Consider the following 17,695-nt stretch of genomic DNA (forward strand, 5'->3'; position numbering starts at 1 on the left):
TATTGTTTGGTTTATATAAAGATAAGAATCGAAGTCAATTCAAATTTTTATTTTTATTTTTAATTAAAATTTTTAAAAATTAATTATTTTAAAAATTAATATTAAATAAAAATTAAATATAATAATAATATCTTTAATTTTTTTAAAAAATATCATTAAAAAATATAGATAACAAATATTATTTTATCATAAAAATATTATTTTATAAAAATTAAAAAAAATAGCCCCAAACTGCAATCCGTTCAAAAAAGTTTCCCAATCAAAACTGCTTTTTTATTTTTGCTTCATTTATTATCTACTTTTCGGCTCCCTCTTAACATCAAGAGATCAAAACAAATCTCCTCCTCCTCCTCTCTCTCTCTCATCCAAACCACATACCTTGAGGTCCTTTCACGGTGGTCTCAAACCCTAAACTCCCCCCAAACCAACCATTTCTCCCCCTAAACCCTATCATGTTTCGAGAAACCCTCACTCCCTCTTCATCCTAATCCTCCCCTGATTCGGACCTGACTATCTCTCTTTCTCTTTCCAATCGCTAGCGTGGAAGTCAATGCTCGGTGTGATCTTCTTCCCTTCCCTCTACCATTGCTGCTACTCTAGCCTCCAAATTCGATCGAAGTTGCTTGATCTGTGAGAATGGATGTACGGGGGCCGTCAGCGTCGCCGGTCTTGCCGGTGGTTGGAGGCAAGGATGGGCTTGCGAACGAGGAGGGACTGCTCTTAGTCACTATCTCACAGGCTCAGATCGGCCCCCCCACCACATACTTCTTCAACATCTCCACCTCCGGCCTCCACCTCAAGCTTCGTGCCATCCTGATGCTGCCTCCCCTCCATCATCGAACGGCCCTCCCCTCCGTCGACGGCATCGTCGTTGTTGGATGCCTCAAGCGAGAAAAATTTTTGGATCGAATGGGAAGATGCGGAGCAACGCCAGTGCTATGACGGCACTCGGAATGAGATTTTTTTTTTTTAATCTCATTCCACTTGAATGAGATTTGACTCTCATTGGATGAGTCCAGATTCGATTACAGGCGGAATAGATCATTCCCATTCTTCTCTGGAATAGGAATCAGAATAGAACTCCCTCCAATTAAATAGTTAGAATAGAAGTCATCTATTTCAATTTTCATTCCAGATCTTAATTATCCCAATCAAATACCCACTAAGATGTGTAGTGACGGCAATCGCCCATGCAGTTTCCATGCATTGCATGCACCAAGATATTATGGGTATTTATGATTGGTGATCTATCAGTTGTTTCAGAATAAAACAGTGTGTACAACCGCACACATGATTTTACATAAATCAAGGGCATATGATACCTTTTAGACAGCAATATATCCATCATTTGCTGGTGTCCTAACATTGATTGCACAAATTATAATATGGCCACCACGCCAACTGTGGATTTTCAAGTGCTAGTGAATGCCAGATAGGCAGAGACACATGAAATATCTCGTGCATTGCTACACTATGGACAATTTTTTTCACATTATGGGAATAAAAGTATAGAAATGAACTAGTTTTACAGAAGGAATTCAATATCTTCTAATTTGTTGCAAATTGCAAGGCCAATCCAAGAGGGCCAACCATTCAAAAGTTCGCCATGCCTGCATAACCCAATCCAACCTGTTTGATTTCTAATTTTAATATAACTTGGGTTGAGACGAGTCAGGTCATGTTGAATTTGCCTTAGCTCAATCAGGTCAATCTAAGCCAGCTTAGGTTATGTCAGCTTGCTTAGAAAGGGCTTGATCCAAGTTGAATATTATATAGCCCTAATTTTGGTTGGATTGTGCTTAGAGAAGCAACTTATAGGGTGGGATTAACTAACCGAACCCACTTGAGCAATATATAGGACCACCCATACTCAACATACAACATGGATTGAGACAGATCAGACTCTAGTGGGACAACATGAGCTGACAAGGAAAATGCTAAAACTGCACATAGTTCCCATGTCAAACATAACGCTAGCATTTTTACCAAAAAAAAGAAGAAAAACATAACGCTAGCATGGAAGATAAAAACAGGACATATTACCAAAAAATAGAAAACCTACCAAACTTTATGAGCTGATCAGCTGCCATGAATCCCATCACATCCTCCAGTCATGCATGTCAAACCAGAGCTAAGCAAGGATTAGTCTAGCATGCAATAGCGTTGCTCATCCTATGAAGAATGTTAGGAATGAATTCAGTTCTGTCATTACCAATTTTTAGTATATTTCCTAAAGAAAATAATGATTTTGAAATGGAGAAAACCTTGATGGCATGTAGCACATTCAATACAAGCAATGCGATATTTGGACCAATCAAATTTTTAGTAGCCAAAAAAAAAATTGCCACCGTATCTTTATGCTGCAGCAATTCTCTGACCAATATATGTCAGAATTTACAGAGTTGTAAATTCAGTGTCTGAAAAGGTATAACAGAAGAACAAATTAAAAGAAGTTGATAACATCTGGTTACTGAAGCATGAAAAGCAGTAGCATGTAACGAACTCATATGGAAGCTTCTGATGTTTGTAAGTTCCTTGATATCTTGTCCAAATAGCCAAAAATAAATCATAAGATCATTCTGTCACTAAGGAAAAATTTAAAGTTTGCTAGAAGCTGGCAGGTTAAGTTTTGACCCTTCATTTGATCCACAATGCTTCATTGCATTATATACTACCTCATCTTAAATTTGGATGTTTGGACTTGGTAAAACTAAATTAAAGCATTCTTTATCCTTTTTCAACACTTTTCTTTCAACTCACCACCTTTTTCCCACCGGGATATAGAGAGTAACATGAAGCTCTCATTATAGATAATAAAAAATAGGATTACAAACAAATCAGAAGAATTGCTCATTCAATATTTCATTCATATATTCGCTATTAACTCTTTAACTTGACTGGTTACACTTTTCCGAATGGCCTCAAATGGAATGCGTGCCATGACCTCAGCTCCGAATGAGAAAACTAGAGCATCTCTTGCTGTTTGCAAATCCACACCCCTTGCCCGAAAATAGAAGAGCTGGTCTTCTTCAAGGTCACTAATAGCAGCTCCATGAGAACATTTGACATCATCAGCAATGATTTGTAGGTTAGGTTTTACATTTGCAGTTGCTCGAGGTGCCAAGAGAAGGGTTCTAGTCAGCTGCCCAGCATCAGTTTGCTGTGCAAATCTATAAAATGCAAAAGTTAAGATATGAAAATGAAGCTTCCAAAAATAAATTTACACATTTGGGTAGGAAAAGAAAATATGTTTTGAATGGTTGATGACTACCCCATAAGATGTATCTTAGCATGGTGATAATAAATAAAAAATAAAAAGGAGCTATAAATTTCTCGGTCAAACAACATATGGAACAAATTCAAAAATTAATAAACAGGATGCCCAAAGGCATATCAGATTTACTATCATTTATAAGTGAAGGGGTTAGGTTCAAGTTACACCTAGAGTCACTCTTATAGAGTCGCACCTTTTTTAGAATTGGACAATGGAAGTCCCATATCAATTATCTAAGCTGTTGAGTACGATCTATTACCTCTAAACAACATACCAAAAGCTATATGGTTTGGAGACCCCTACCTATACATCAAGTGGTAAGAAATAGAACAGTTTAAATAACAAGAAATAATACATGTTTCTTTGACCACATGACACATAAGCTAAAGGTCTCCAATCATATGATGTTTGGTGTGTAAGAAATTTAGAGGTGGCAGATCACATGTGATGGCTCGGTTCATCAATATGAGACCTCTATCATCCAATTCAAAAAAATGAGCAATTCCATACGAGTTACACCAAAAGTTGCACCTGGTGTCACTTGATCATGCCCCTAAGCACAAATACATAGTCACATTTTACAGCTTCCTAAGTGGCATTTTTTTCATAAAATAGAGTTCTTGAGAAACTCTCCGTTCTCTAAGTTCAATGGAAGCTTCAATTGGAACACGAACAGATTCAGAAAGTAGTAAGGTACCTGTTGACCTTAATGTTTCCATCAAATACAGCCTGCCCCGAGGAATGGGATACAATGCACTTGTGAAGTTGCCGAGAATATCCTCTAGGATGATCCAGGATTAACCTGCTATGCAGATCTTGCGTCTGATTGCTTTGAGATACATGAAATGCTGCCAGTTCTGTAACAGTGTCAGGGCCTAATTGCTGAATATGGAGATTATGCCTGCTTAGCCTTCCACCAGTACTTATCTCAATGAGCTCATAGGAACTAGATAATTCCTGCAAATATCAATACACAGTTAATCCTTGACCGTTATGGTATCCTACAAAAATCTGAAGCTCTTCAATTCTGATGCCATCGAAAAACGGACAGGAAGGTGTGGTTCACCAACTCTCCTTGTTCCCTTGATATGCAATAGGTGCAATAACAACCTTAATCACTATTTTGATTCTTCAAATGTTCAAGTTTACTATTTTTATCCTATTAAACATCACTTTCTAAAGGCTACATGCAGACAAACCCAATGAACACCAATGAAAGCTGGAGGACGAATGACTGAGTGAGGCCCATTTCACAGTCAGAGCTCATACTTTTACAGCATTCCACCAGCCAAACATCAATAATTCACCATTTATTTCAGGCTATCAACGTAGTTTCGCTGACCCCCCATGTTGAAAATTTCAATGTCCATACAATATTCACAGGATAAGTCTTACATATCTCCGAAAAGAAAATCAGAATGTTATCATGCATCACAAAAATAAAAAACATCCAGCATGACACAACACAAAAGGATATAATTAAGGCAAAACACAGAATTAGGCTTTTCCCCCTTTTGAGTTTTATCTTAGTCTTGCTAAAATAATTATATAACTGGAAGAGCAAAGCTCATCTCAGCAAAAAGCCCTTATACAAGGCCCCAAACTTTTTTCCAGATAAACAACATTTAGATAATCAGCATCTCTTTTTTCTTTTGTAGGGTTGTGCCCCCCAATAAAGAGCACCAAAAGAAAGAAAGAAACCGAGTGAACACAATACAGACAGCTAACAAGATCTAACGTGATTCTCATAAGTAGATTTCCTGCAGAAACCAACCCATGAAGGTTCTCAAGAAACCAAGTTGCAAGCCAAGAAAAGATCATCAAATTTAGGACATGAACATGATTCCAAATTGATAGTGACTCGCATTTTTCAACCTTTAAATTTAACATCCTTTTACTTAACATCGAATCTTTTGCAAATTTACGATCAAAGTTTGCAACTTATAATGGCCTGCCCCATATAATGTCACTTGATATTCTTCCAGAGACTCCACTACTTCCCTCCAAAGCGAGATTAATCAATAACTAAAGAAATACAAATCTAAACATACATCATTAAACTTAAAGATCACAGAGCATTATCTTTCATCTATAAAACCATTTGAATCCTAAAGAATAAATTTAAGCATAACGGCGTGCAAGAAGTCACCTGCCGAGCAAAAGTCCACTTGATATGAGCTGCATTCACCGACTGCCTCTGCACATAAGAATGCGACACCTTGGCACCCTCCTCGATCACAATCTCCATCACCGAGTTAGCCCAATAGCTCCTCTCCTCGCTCCCCCCGACCCCCGAGTGCTCCTCCACGATCGCAAGCTCCGCCCCCTTCTCCACCACAACCAAAACCCGCGGATTCGACACCGGCAACCGCTGCGACCCGATTTCATCCCCCTCGGAGTAGCAGAACCGAACATGAATTGGCTCGTCAACGACCCGCGCCCCGGCCGGGATGTAAATCACGGCGATATCCGGGGCACCGACGCCGTTCAAGTCCCAGAACAGGTCTCGATCTTGGAATTCCTCGGCGGAGGCGAGGGCGGCGAGGAGGCGGTCGTAGAGGGGACCCGGGGGGACGGCAGAGACACTGCCGGCAAAGGCGCCGGCAGGGAGGGAGGATAGGCGGGAGAGGGAGGGGGCGAAGTGGCCGTCGACGAGGGAGATGAGATTGGGGGAAGGGGAATCGAGGGACAAAGAGGGGAGGGAGGGGGTGGGGGCGGGGAGGATGGAAGAGTTCTTGAGGAAGGAGGTGTCGGTGAAGCGAAAGGGCTCGTCTTTGGAGGAGGGCCAGGAGCGGGAGAGGAGGGAATGGGAAGAGGAGTCGCGAAGGCGCTGGAGGGGGAGGGATTGGATCGAGGGGGAGGAGGAGGAGAGGGAATCCTCGAGCTTCTCGGCGATCTCGAGGACGAAGGGGTCGGAGAGGGAGGAGCGAGGGGTTATGGTTAGGGTTTTAGGGGGACTGGGGAGAGGAGACCGGTGGCGGAGGCGGCGGAGAGGGAGGGGAAGGGGGGACGACGACGAACAACAGTAGGACATGGTTGGTAGTTGAACAAGAGGAGTGGGGTTGAACCTCAGATTGGATTGTACGGTTATATCGAGTTCGGGTCCCGGGCATCGCTCCGAGAAATTATTGCATGGATCAGGTTCGAACGGAGCAAGGCAAATCTTAGGGCGCAAGACACCATCGGATAGAATCATACTCACTTCTTGCATCATCTAATAAAAAAAATAATCATATTATTTATTATTAAAAAATTATTATTATCTAAATTTGATTTAAAAATTTTGAAGAAAAAAAAAATTATTGGACGACACAAAATGCATATTGTAGAGTGATCCTAACCATTAATTTTTTTAGAGCATATGTATGGTGGATAATGTGCAATCAGGAATTGATGAAATACAAAGAGTAACATGGCATGTTATCCATTGTAGGATTCGGCATGATTCATTGGACCTGCTCCAAGTAACAGTTAGACTATCATTTTTTCGTTGGGCTAATCCATCGTACGCTATGAGAAGAGAGGGAGGGGCTATACATAGATCTAATGGTGCCGGTAACAACCAACTCCATATGCATCAACCAGCAAAATTTGAAGTAGATCAGCATGAAGAACATCATCCATCCTCAAGAGAAAAAACTTCATAAAGTGCTTGGTGAGCCAACCAATCTACTACCTTGCTAACTTTCTTGCGAGTGTGAGACACCACCATTGCTGATTTATTCTCCAAATTTTGATATCTTGTCGCAAAGAAAGAATAATATTTTGAACAATCTATTGAGTAATCTATTATGGTGTAGAGAGAGCATCTTTAGTCCGATATCAATTATGAATCAAGAGAGAGTATGAATTATATAGATTTTCTCTCCCACGTGAGGCATCTTTTAAAGGATAAAATCGTGAGGCTCTAAATGATCAAAATCCACTGAAACCTAAAGATAGTCATGAGACAAAACGGACAATACCCCATATATGCGGACGTGAAGTCAATCCAATCATCCGAACCATTCGACCCCTTGACCCTTGACGGCATTCCTACCCACACATACTCCCTCTTAATTGAGGGGCTGTGTTGTAGTGTAGAGAGGATATCTTTAGTCCTGGCATTCCTATCCACACATATTTTCTCTTAATTGAGGGGCTGTGTTGTGGTGTAGAGAGGACATCTTTAGTCCCACATCAGTTATGAGTCAAAAGGGAGTATGACTTATATAAATTGAAACCTTCTCTCTTATGTGAGACGTCAAATAGATAATAGCTTACGTATGCGGATGTAGAGTCAAGTCAATCATTCGATCTCTTCACCCTTGACCGCAACATAATCCAATGTATAGCTGTAAGAGAATCATCTTGCAACTAAATTGTACTATCTTAGAAAAGGTTAATAACATAAAATGAACCAAGCCAAGCACTCACTAATTCAATACAAGGGGAAGAGAACCATCTTGCAACTAAATTGTACTATCTTAAAAAAGATTAACAACATAAACGAACCAAGCCAAGCACTCACTGCTTCAATACAAGGGGTAGAAGATAGATGCAAAACTTTTCCCCCTGCCAGTAGAAGAGATCAATCCCATTTTCTATTAAAAGGAAAGAAAGCATCGTATCCCAACTCGATGGCTGGAGCCGAGTGCATAACAGGTGCCCGCACATCCAAGGATTTAACTTCATTCGACATGCAAGGCTTTTTTTTTTCATTCATACATATTCAAATCATTTCAAACTCAAACAGTGATAGAAATAAATAGTTTAATATATTTACTTAAAATAAATAATCAATAATTACTAATAATAATAAATGAGGGTATGTTCAAATCAAATTTTATTCAAGAAAAACCTAAACAAATGTATTTAAATCCTAAGCCACTGCTCGCTTCCAAAACCCATCTATTCCGCTGCATTCACAAAAATTAGAAGAAGATAACAAGCTTTACGGCCCAATGAATTTCTATAATATTTAGTGGGATCAAATATAAAATAATTTTTTTTAAATATAGATAATTTAATAATATTAAGATATATTCATCAACATAATTTTTTCACAAAATATGCCATGGCAATAAATCATAAACTCTCTCAGTCTTTGATGATTATGATCACGATCAATTTCATGGCAAGGCTTGAAGAGATTAGTTTCGAAATATATAATATATAATTTATCAGTATATTCAAATGATCAGCTCCAACTGATTAAGCTCAAGATAAAACTAATTCTGAATTGTACATCCATGATTGCTTGTGATATGATAAAAAGACTAGTCTTGAGAATAAAATATGCATAGCATCATGCCAGCAATCAGCTCTAACTAGATAGGTTCAGAAAAATTAATTTTTTATATGTGACCAATGATTAGTCTCATTAGCTAAAGTCGAATCATAGTCAAACCAAAGAGTTTCCATAATATCCACAACCAGCTTCTCATACATAACATAAACCTACTTATTTTCAACAACATAAGCAATGTCATCTAGGATTTCATATCTTATTTCTAAAAATAAAAAAAAAATATTTTCTTTCAAAAATTCTTGCAAAATTAAAACAAGACTAACAAAGTCAAAACAAGAATTTATACTGGATCCATAGTTTTGATTTCTTTTTTTATGTAGGCATGCATAATTTTCAAAAATTTTTATTTTCATATATTTAAATATTGTCCTTCTCAATCATTTATTCAAAGTTAAACAATAAAATTTTTGAATTTTAAAACATATTGCATGCACCATAAAATCATTAAAGATAAAGAAAACTTATAGTCTTAAGTAGATCAAATCCAAAATTTCTTCTGGTACAGCTAAACATAACCTTCAATACATAGTCCGATCCTTAGATCGGACATTACTTTGGAGTTGGTGGTTCTAATCAAAGTAACAAACACCATTGGCCTTCAATCAAGATAGAAAAGAGAATAAAGTGAAGAGAAAAAAGTTTGGTTTGGGTCTAATCAAGGGCCTAGTCTATTTGTTCCAAGTCGGCCGTCAAGGAACAGGTTTAGACCTAATCAGATTGTAGATCTGATCTAAAGAGTTGAGATCACATTAGGGGTTGGGTCTCTTTCTTCTCTCCTCTTTTTTTCTATGGCAAAATAAGGATGCAAAATTGGTGTTCTTGTGGCATTCAAAAGGAAGGAAGAATGCAGAAAAGGGGACAAGAGGGTGGTGGTCCAATTGTGGTGCAACCTATGATGAGATGGCTGTAGTCTGTTTTGTGCAACAGTGGTTCAACCACACACATATAAGAAACAAGGGAAGGAAGAGAAAAGGGGAACGTCCTTAGCTACATTTGTGGTAGCCTTCTTAGATAAAGAGCGGCAGCAAGAGGGTAAAGGACTCACCGACAAGCAGCAGTAGATTTCAGTGGAAGAAAGGGTTACCGTATTTAGAATAAGAAAAATAAGGCATGAAGGGTTTTGAGGGCGAAAAATAAGATTTTCGGCGATGGCACTCGACTATAGCAGTACAACAGACACCAGAGATGAGAATGAAGAGAGAAGGCTTGGAGGTAATCAATCATAGTAGATGAGGAAGATTTAAAGAAATATTTTTTGAAAGAATAAACTCGACTTGACAGATGATTACATTGGTCATTCATCGGTTGCAACGGTCCCAATGGCTAACAATCATTCATACCAGCCCCATGGCATCTACACTAGCCACAACTATGCGTCCTTATCCCCATAGCAAGAGATCTGATAGGGGATCATAGTTCCTTTATTCTGATCCATTTTTAAAATTTTTAATTGAAGTCAATTGGATCTATCGACTTTCGTCCAAAACATGTCCAATTTGGGCTGGTTTTCAGGAAAAATCTTGTTATAGTTGTTTATTTTTTGGAAGAGGGGAGAGAGCGAGCCATAGATGGTGGATTTCTGCAAAGTTTTACTCTCGACGTCCGTCTTCGCACAATCAACTCCAAGAACTCCTATTATATGTAGATATATATTTTTTTATGAGACGACATTATATGGTAAATTGAACGAGAATACTTATGAAAAATATTGAGTGAGGCATAGACTAAAACTTCCTCCAAACATAAATTTCTCTAGATCTGGACCAAGAGCCCTGATGCCAATCATGATATATTATCTTCAAATACAAACACAAGATCTCAGGGTGGGAGAAAGGATGGGCTATTTTAAGAACTTTGATCTTTTTAATTAGGGCCCTCAAACGAAAATCCTACTCGATGTTATAATTTATCATTCATTTGTTTGCACCCGAACACAATTTCCTATGATTCGGTGATGCCACTCTTCCTTTAAAAAACGAAGGCAGGTGTAGGTAGGCTAGTGAGGGTCTAATGGCTTCCATAGGCAAAAGAGCGCACTTAAATTTGGCCCACTGCACGGTAGAAGCAATAAAGTTCCACTGAAGCAAAAGGTCATGGAAATGTTATTGCTCTACATTTAACAACTTGCAATCATCATTTGAATGAAGATTTTTAAAGTCCAATACTGTGTATAACATCTACTACCATATGAATTTGACATCCATTAAAATCATGCTTGCCAGCTCGACCAACCAATGACTGAATGATACGTGGCATGCAAAATCAATAGCTGAATGAACCTGTAAGCAAATAGTAGAGCTATAGCTCCGTACACCAAAAAAAATTACACCTGGAAGAAGAAGAAGAAGAAAACCATCTAGAGCGGCAAATAAGTAAAGAGCATGATAGTTCATTTCAAAATCACATGATCAAATCATGATAGATCCTTGTTGCAGCCAATCTCCGATGAGGTAGTTAGCCGGGAACCGAGTAATGCGTCTGGATGGTGAATGACAGGAAATCTGCAAAAATCTTTTTATCGAAAGTTATCTGATGGAAGATTCTCCGATGCTTAAGTCAGCCAGAAAAAAGAAACAGCCAAAAAGCTAAAATGAGAGCTCAAAATAGCAAAGTATAGTCTAGTTTGATTTCACACATACCTAGTCCCCCATTATTTATCGGTATTTATAAGGCTAGGAAAGTCGTTACTATGCAACCCCCGTTTCTGAATACTCGGAATGTGAGAATTATGGCATTTAGTGGGTGGTTATCTCATTAACTGTCGTTAAGATCGAGTAATGGACCACTCGTGGACGACTATTGCACTCCACGTTCATATGTAGTTAATGCTCATATCGAATAATCGTCGTCGATTCAAGTCGGCTGCTAATCGGAGTAAAATGAAGGAGATCGAAAGCAAACCGAGGTGAGCATTCCGCTTACTAGTAGTTTTGGACAGTCGATTAACAGATAATACTGGAGAGATGGGTCGGTCATAGGCTGATGTAACTAGAGAAGCAGGTCGGTCATGGGTCGATGTAATATTTAACCCAGATAATAATAATCTATTGCCACGTCTAAGCGATGATGAGGTCAGACTTATGATAAGATCGATCTTCGACGATCTCAGCTGTCAGTCTTCTAATGAGATTAGCTTTTTGATGATCTCGACCTTCTGATGAGGTCGGCTTCCTGATGAGATCGGCTTAACGATGAGGATCTATCCTAAGAATCCTTACGCTTTGTTTGGATTGGGGGTATATGAGAGTTCATAAAAGGAGGGGAGAGGAGGGTAATGGAGGGGAAGGGAGGGGAGGGTAAGAGAATTAACGAACCCTTGTTTGGAAAGGGAGGGGAAGGGTAAAGAAGAGTATATACTTTATCTTTGTTTGGATAGAGGGGTTAAGGGATGGATAAAATAATATATATATATATTTTAATAAATATGTTCTTTCTCATTAATAGATTAATAGATGTACTATTTAATATTTACGATATTTTGACAAAGATCGTGAATTTTTATCACTGAAAACTGCCTTCCAAAGATCGTCATATCCGGATTTGCGTGAGGAGTGGCCTGTGGGCGAAGGGACGGCTATAGAATTTTTGAGTTGTATAAAGAGCAAAGGGGTGGTTGGGAAGATAGTGTATATAATGGTCTAGTTATAATTTTAAAATTTTATTAAGGATAAGTTAGGAAAATGAAAATTAAATGTGAACTTTGCCTTCCATTACACCTCAAATCGGAGGTACAGAAAATTGAGTAAGGGGTACGGAGGGGTTGAGAGAACCCTCCTCTACCCTCTTTTATCTTTCAAAAAATCTTACCAAACAGGAATTTATTCTTTACCCTCCCCTCCCTTCCTCTTATGAACCACGATGTATCTCCAATCCAAACAATATATTAATCTCCTCTCTGTATAAATCAAGTCAGGAGATCTCAAGTAGGAAGACTTTTCGTCTCTTTTTCATCTTATTGTTCATTCTAAAAACTCTCTTTATCGGAGGATCTCCAACTAAATACGACTATCGCTTATCGTTTCTTTTTAGTCGAGGGTTAGTTTTCATACCGTACAGCCCGGCTCCAGCAGAGCCAAGCATATCAATCTGTTGGGGAATCCCCACCGACCGACTTACGGTCGAAGGGGCTGACTGGCCGACCGACCGACTGGCCGACCCCGACGGCCGACCCTGACTGGCCGACCGACCGACTGGCCGACCCCGACGGACGACTGGCCGACCCCGACGGCCGACCCTGACTGGCCGACCGACCGACTGGCCGACCCCGACGGACGACTCCGACTGGCCGACTCTGACTGGCCGACCGACCGACTGGCCGACCGACCGACTGGCCGACCCCGACGGACGACCCCGACGGCCGACTGGCCGACCCCGACGGACGACTGGCCGACTCCGACTGGCCGACCCTGACTGGCCGACTGGCCGATCCCGACGGACGACTGGCCGACTCCGACTGGCCGACTCCGGCCAGGAAGTCTGATGGCCGACTCTCGCAACATGATGCTCGCCGACCAATGGAGGGGCCCGACACCACTCAGCTGGCTACCGACTTTGGGTCGGTCGGCTCCTCCAACCACCGTACAGCCGCCAGACGTTGTCAGCTCTGACACGGACATGCGGCGCAGTTACCTAGGGACATGGTCCCGCCGAGAGCCGGGTCAACCCTGGTGATTGGACGGCCACACGGCGACATGACGTTTTTACGGCGGCTCTGACAGTCCACAGTGAGTTGACAGTTCCTCACTTGTCCGCGCCATTAATGACGGCGCCATACCTAGCTCCACTATATATACCGGGGAAGGCAACAGTGCAAAGGGTCGATCCGCTCGTCTCTCCCACATACGCAGGCTTGCTCCCCTCTCTCTCCCCCTCTCTCTTTTCCAGAGCTCTCTGTCTGCATTTCACTGTTGCCCAGTCACCTCTCTGACTTGACCGTCGGAGGGTCCCCGCCGGAGCCGCCTCCGGTCAGTGCGGACTTCCTTTTGCAGGTGCACGTTTCCCGGCGATCGGGCGACGAGGCGATTGGCCGCAACAGATTGGCGCGCCAGGTAGGGGGCAGCATGACAAAGACAAGAGCTCAACGATCGAGAATCACTGGGTCGGCAAGGCGCTCTTCCCGCCGGGAAGAAGCCTCCCCGCCCCCACCGGCGGCGGAGCCTAGCTCTCCGCGCCCTGCAGTGACCACGGAGGCCCAGATTGCGGCCATCGTACGGCAGATGACCGTACCGACCGATGCAGTCAAAAGCCTCCAGCAACAACCGGCGGCCCGGCCTATGCCTTCCAGGAGCAGCCGCCGACGGCCGCGCCGATCCCTGTCGCCTCCATGCGAGCGCCCCCAAAAGCGCTCCCACGGAGAAGAGGAGGGACGACCATGGCGCGACGACCGACGGTCCCAGCGGCCCTCCCCTTCCCCGTTGGAACGGGCAAGGAAGGAGAAACGGCCGCGCACGCCGTCGGCCTCTCTCTCAGAATCTTCCGGAGGCTCCACCCCTGGGGTCTCCCAGCATCGACGAGCGGACGACTACGAGCGTCGGTTCGAGGAAATCGACCGCCGACTCGCTCAGTTGCAGATGGACGGCCAGAAGTCTTCAAACGACGTCGACTTCCAAACCGCCCAACCTCTCTCCCGACTCATCCTCGACGAACCGATCCCCAGTCGGTTCAAGATGCCGCACGCGGAGTCTTACGACGGCTCCACCGACCCAATCGACCATCTGGAAAGCTACAAAGCTCTCATGACAATTCAAGGGGCAACCGACGCTCTCTTTTGCATCGGCTTCCCCGCCACACTCCGCAAGGCTGCCAGGGCCTGGTACTCCGGCCTCCGATCGAAAAGTATCCACTCCTTCGGACAGCTCGAGCACTCGTTCGTGGCCCATTTCAGCACCAGCCGAAAGCCGCCGCGAACGTCGGACAGCCTTTTCTCCCTCAAGCAGGGGGAAAATGAGACGCTCCGATACTTCGTGGCGCGATTCAACGCGGCCACGCTCGAGGTCCGGGACCTCAACGAAGACATGGCAATCTCAGCCATGAAGCGGGGGCTGAGGGCATCCCGATTCACCTACTCCCTGGACAAAACCCTCCCCCGAACATACGCCGAACTGCTGGAGCGCGCATATAAGTATATGCGCGCGGATGAAGGGGCATCCGACCGACGTTTGGCCGAACCCAGAGGCCCGAAGGAGAAGCGGAGGAAAGGTCGGGAACCCGCCGAACCAAGCAGGCTCCCGACAGATAGTCGGGTCTCGCCACCCCGACGAATCCAAAAGTCACCCTGACGATGGAGTCCGAGACTGACGCATCGCAGGTATGACTCCTACACCCCTCTCCCCGCTCCTCGTGCGCAGATCCTGATAGAGATCGAAGGAGCGGAGAATCTACGACGGCCTCGACCTATGAAGGCAAAAGGCTCCGACCAACATGGCCGATCGTCGATCACCGAATCAACGGCTCGATCATCGATCGCCGAAACCGACGGCCTCGGCCTCTGAAGGCAAAAGGCTCCGACCAACATGGCCGATCGTCGATCGCCGAATCAACGGCTCGATCACCGATCGCCGAACCGACGGCCTCGGCCTCTGAAGGCAAAAGGCTCCGACCAACATGGCCGATCGTCGATCGCCGAATCAACGGCTCGATCATCGATCGCCGAAATCGACGGCCTCGGCCTCTGAAGGCAAAAGGCTCCGACCAACATGGCCGATCGTCGATCGCCGAATCAACGGCTCGATCATCGATCGCCAAAATCGACGGCCTCGGCCTCTGAAGGCAAAAGGCTCCGACCAACATGACCGATCGTCGATCGCCGAATCAACGGCTCGATCATCGATCGCCGAAACCGACGGCCTCGACCTCTGAAGGCAAAAGGCTCCGACCAACATGGCCGATCGTCGATCGCTGAATCAACGGCTCGATCATCGATCGCCGAAACCGACGGCCTTAGCCTCTGAAGGCAAAAGGTCCCGACCAACATGACTCGATCATCGATCGTCGAACCGACGGCCTCGGCCTCTGAAGGCAAAGGGCTTCGACTAATGCGGCTGGCTAACTTGCCGACTTAGCTTCGACTAAGAAAGGCAAAACGCCAAGACGACCGCAGTCGTATTCGCGACATACCGATCTGGTCACGACCGATCGAAGGATATTCGGCTTGCCACCGTTTATCATACATCCCGACGCATACGTCCGGCCAAGGGCTGGACAATGGATATTCGATTTGCCATCGTTATCCTATCCGAATACGTCGGATGCTACTCGACTATCAGATTCTGCGGAATGATCGTGTCGACGAGCAACGTTCGGAGGTTGGCCGACCTCCGATCCGACGTGCATGCTCGACCTACAGTCGGGACGACCGATATTGGATCGTTCGTTGATGTGATCGCCAGAGTCGGGGCAGGAAAAGACGGAACACCACTCCTTTCGTCCGAAGCCGTCGCCCACGTGTTCACGAGAGCCAACACGACATCGGGCTCAGGAGTGGAGGGGGGCAACTGTTGGGGAATCCCCACCGACCGACTTACGGTCGAAGGGGCTGACTGGCCGACCGACCGACTGGCCGACCCCGACGGCCGACCCTGACTGGCCGACCGACCGACTGGCCGACCCCGACGGACGACTGGCCGACCCCGACGGCCGACCCTGACTGGCCGACCGACCGACTGGCCGACCCCGACGGACGACTGGCCGACCCCGACGGCCGACCCTGACTGGCCGACCGACCGACTGGCCGACCCCGACGGACGACTCCGACTGGCCGACTCTGACTGGCCGACCGACCGACTGGCCGACCCCGACGGACGACCCCGACGGACGACTGGCCGACCCCGACGGACGACTGGCCGACTCCGACTGGCCGACCCTGACTGGCCGACCGACCGACTGGCCGACCCCGACGGACGACTGGCCGACTCCGACTGGCCGACTCCGGCCAGGAAGTCTGATGGCCGACCCCGACGGCCGACCCCGACTGGCCGACCCCGACGGCCGACCCTGACTGGCCGACCGACCGACTGGCCGACCCCGACGGACGACTGGCTGACTCCGACCGACCGACTGGCCGACCCCGACGGACGACCCCGACGGACGACTGGCCGACCCCGACGGCCGACCCTGACTGGCCGACCGACCGACCCCGACTGGCCGACTGGCCGACTCCGACTGGCCGACTCTGATTGGCCGACCGACCGACTGGCCGACCGACCGACTGGCCGACCCCGACGGACGACCCCGACGGACGACTGGCCGACCCCGACGACCAACCCTGACTGGCCGACCGACCGACTGGCCGACCCCGACAGACGACTCCGACCGACCGACTGGCCGACTCCGGCCAGGAAGTCTGATGGCCGACCCCGACGGCCGACCCCGACTGGCCGACTCTGACTGGCCGACCGACCGACTGGCCGACTCCGACCGACCGACTGGCCGACTCCGACCGACCGACTGGCCGACTCCGGCCAGGAAGTCTGATGGCCGACTCTCGCAACATGATGCTCGCCGACCAATGGAGGGGCCCGACACCACTCAGCTGGCTACCGACTTTGGGTCGGTCGGCTCCTCCAACCACCGTACAGCCGCCAGACGTTGTCAGCTCTGACACGGACATGCGGCGCAGTTACCTAGGGACATGGTCCCGCCGAGAGCCGGGTCAACCCTGGTGATTGGACGGCCACACGGCGACATGACGTTTTTACGGCGGCTCTGACAGTCCACAGTGAGTTGACAGTTCCTCACTTGTCCGCGCCATTAATGACGGCGCCATACCTAGCTCCACTATATATACCGGGGAAGGCAACAGTGCAAAGGGTCGATCCGCTCGTCTCTCCCACATACGCAGGCTTGCTCCCCTCTCTCTCCCCCTCTCTCTTTCCCAGAGTTCTCTGTCTGCATTTCACTGTTGCCCAGTCACCTCTCTGACTTGACCGTCGGAGGGTTCCCGCCGGAGTCGCCTTCGGTCAGTGCGGACTTCCTTTTGCAGGTGCATGTTTCCCGGCGATCGGGCGACGAGACGATTGGCCGCAACACAATCCATCAGCTAGATCGCCGATACCATCCGATCAAATTTTGGACGGTAGCAGCACCCAAGTATTCCGGCGGAAAATTTTTCATCTAGGCTGGTTGAATCCGAG

General features: G+C 45.7%; 1 protein-coding gene across 1 annotated transcript; it reads right to left on the bottom strand.

Annotated features, from left to right (window-relative positions):
* Positions 1 to 2,686: 2,686 nt before the first annotated feature.
* LOC105055493 (protein ABCI7, chloroplastic) lies at positions 2,687 to 6,339 on the bottom strand. The gene is made up of 3 exons (XM_010937332.4): positions 5,424 to 6,339; positions 3,972 to 4,231; positions 2,687 to 3,170 (listed from the first exon to the last, which is right to left on the bottom strand). Exons 1-3 carry the CDS (start codon positions 6,306 to 6,308, stop codon positions 2,867 to 2,869), a joined length of 1,449 nt encoding a protein of 482 aa, XP_010935634.1. The 5' UTR covers positions 6,309 to 6,339; the 3' UTR covers positions 2,687 to 2,866.
* Between the last annotated feature and the right edge of the window lie 11,356 nt (positions 6,340 to 17,695).

This window comes from Elaeis guineensis, chromosome 12, assembly GCF_000442705.2.
Source record: "Elaeis guineensis isolate ETL-2024a chromosome 12, EG11, whole genome shotgun sequence".
Lineage (NCBI taxonomy): Eukaryota > Viridiplantae > Streptophyta > Magnoliopsida > Arecales > Arecaceae > Elaeis > Elaeis guineensis.

Bases quoted from the DNA above. Each gene is read 5' to 3' on its own strand.
- LOC105055493 (XM_010937332.4), bottom strand. From the start codon at position 6,308: ATGTCCTACTGTTGTTCGTCGTCGTCCCCCCTTCCCCTCCCTCTCCGC. The intron at 4,232-5,423 runs GTGACTTCTTGC...TGATATTTGCAG, and splicing joins AGTGGACTTTTGCTCGGCAG to GAATTATCTAGTTCCTATGA. The intron at 3,171-3,971 runs GTACCTTACTAC...TGCATTTTATAG, and splicing joins GGAAACATTAAGGTCAACAG to ATTTGCACAGCAAACTGATG.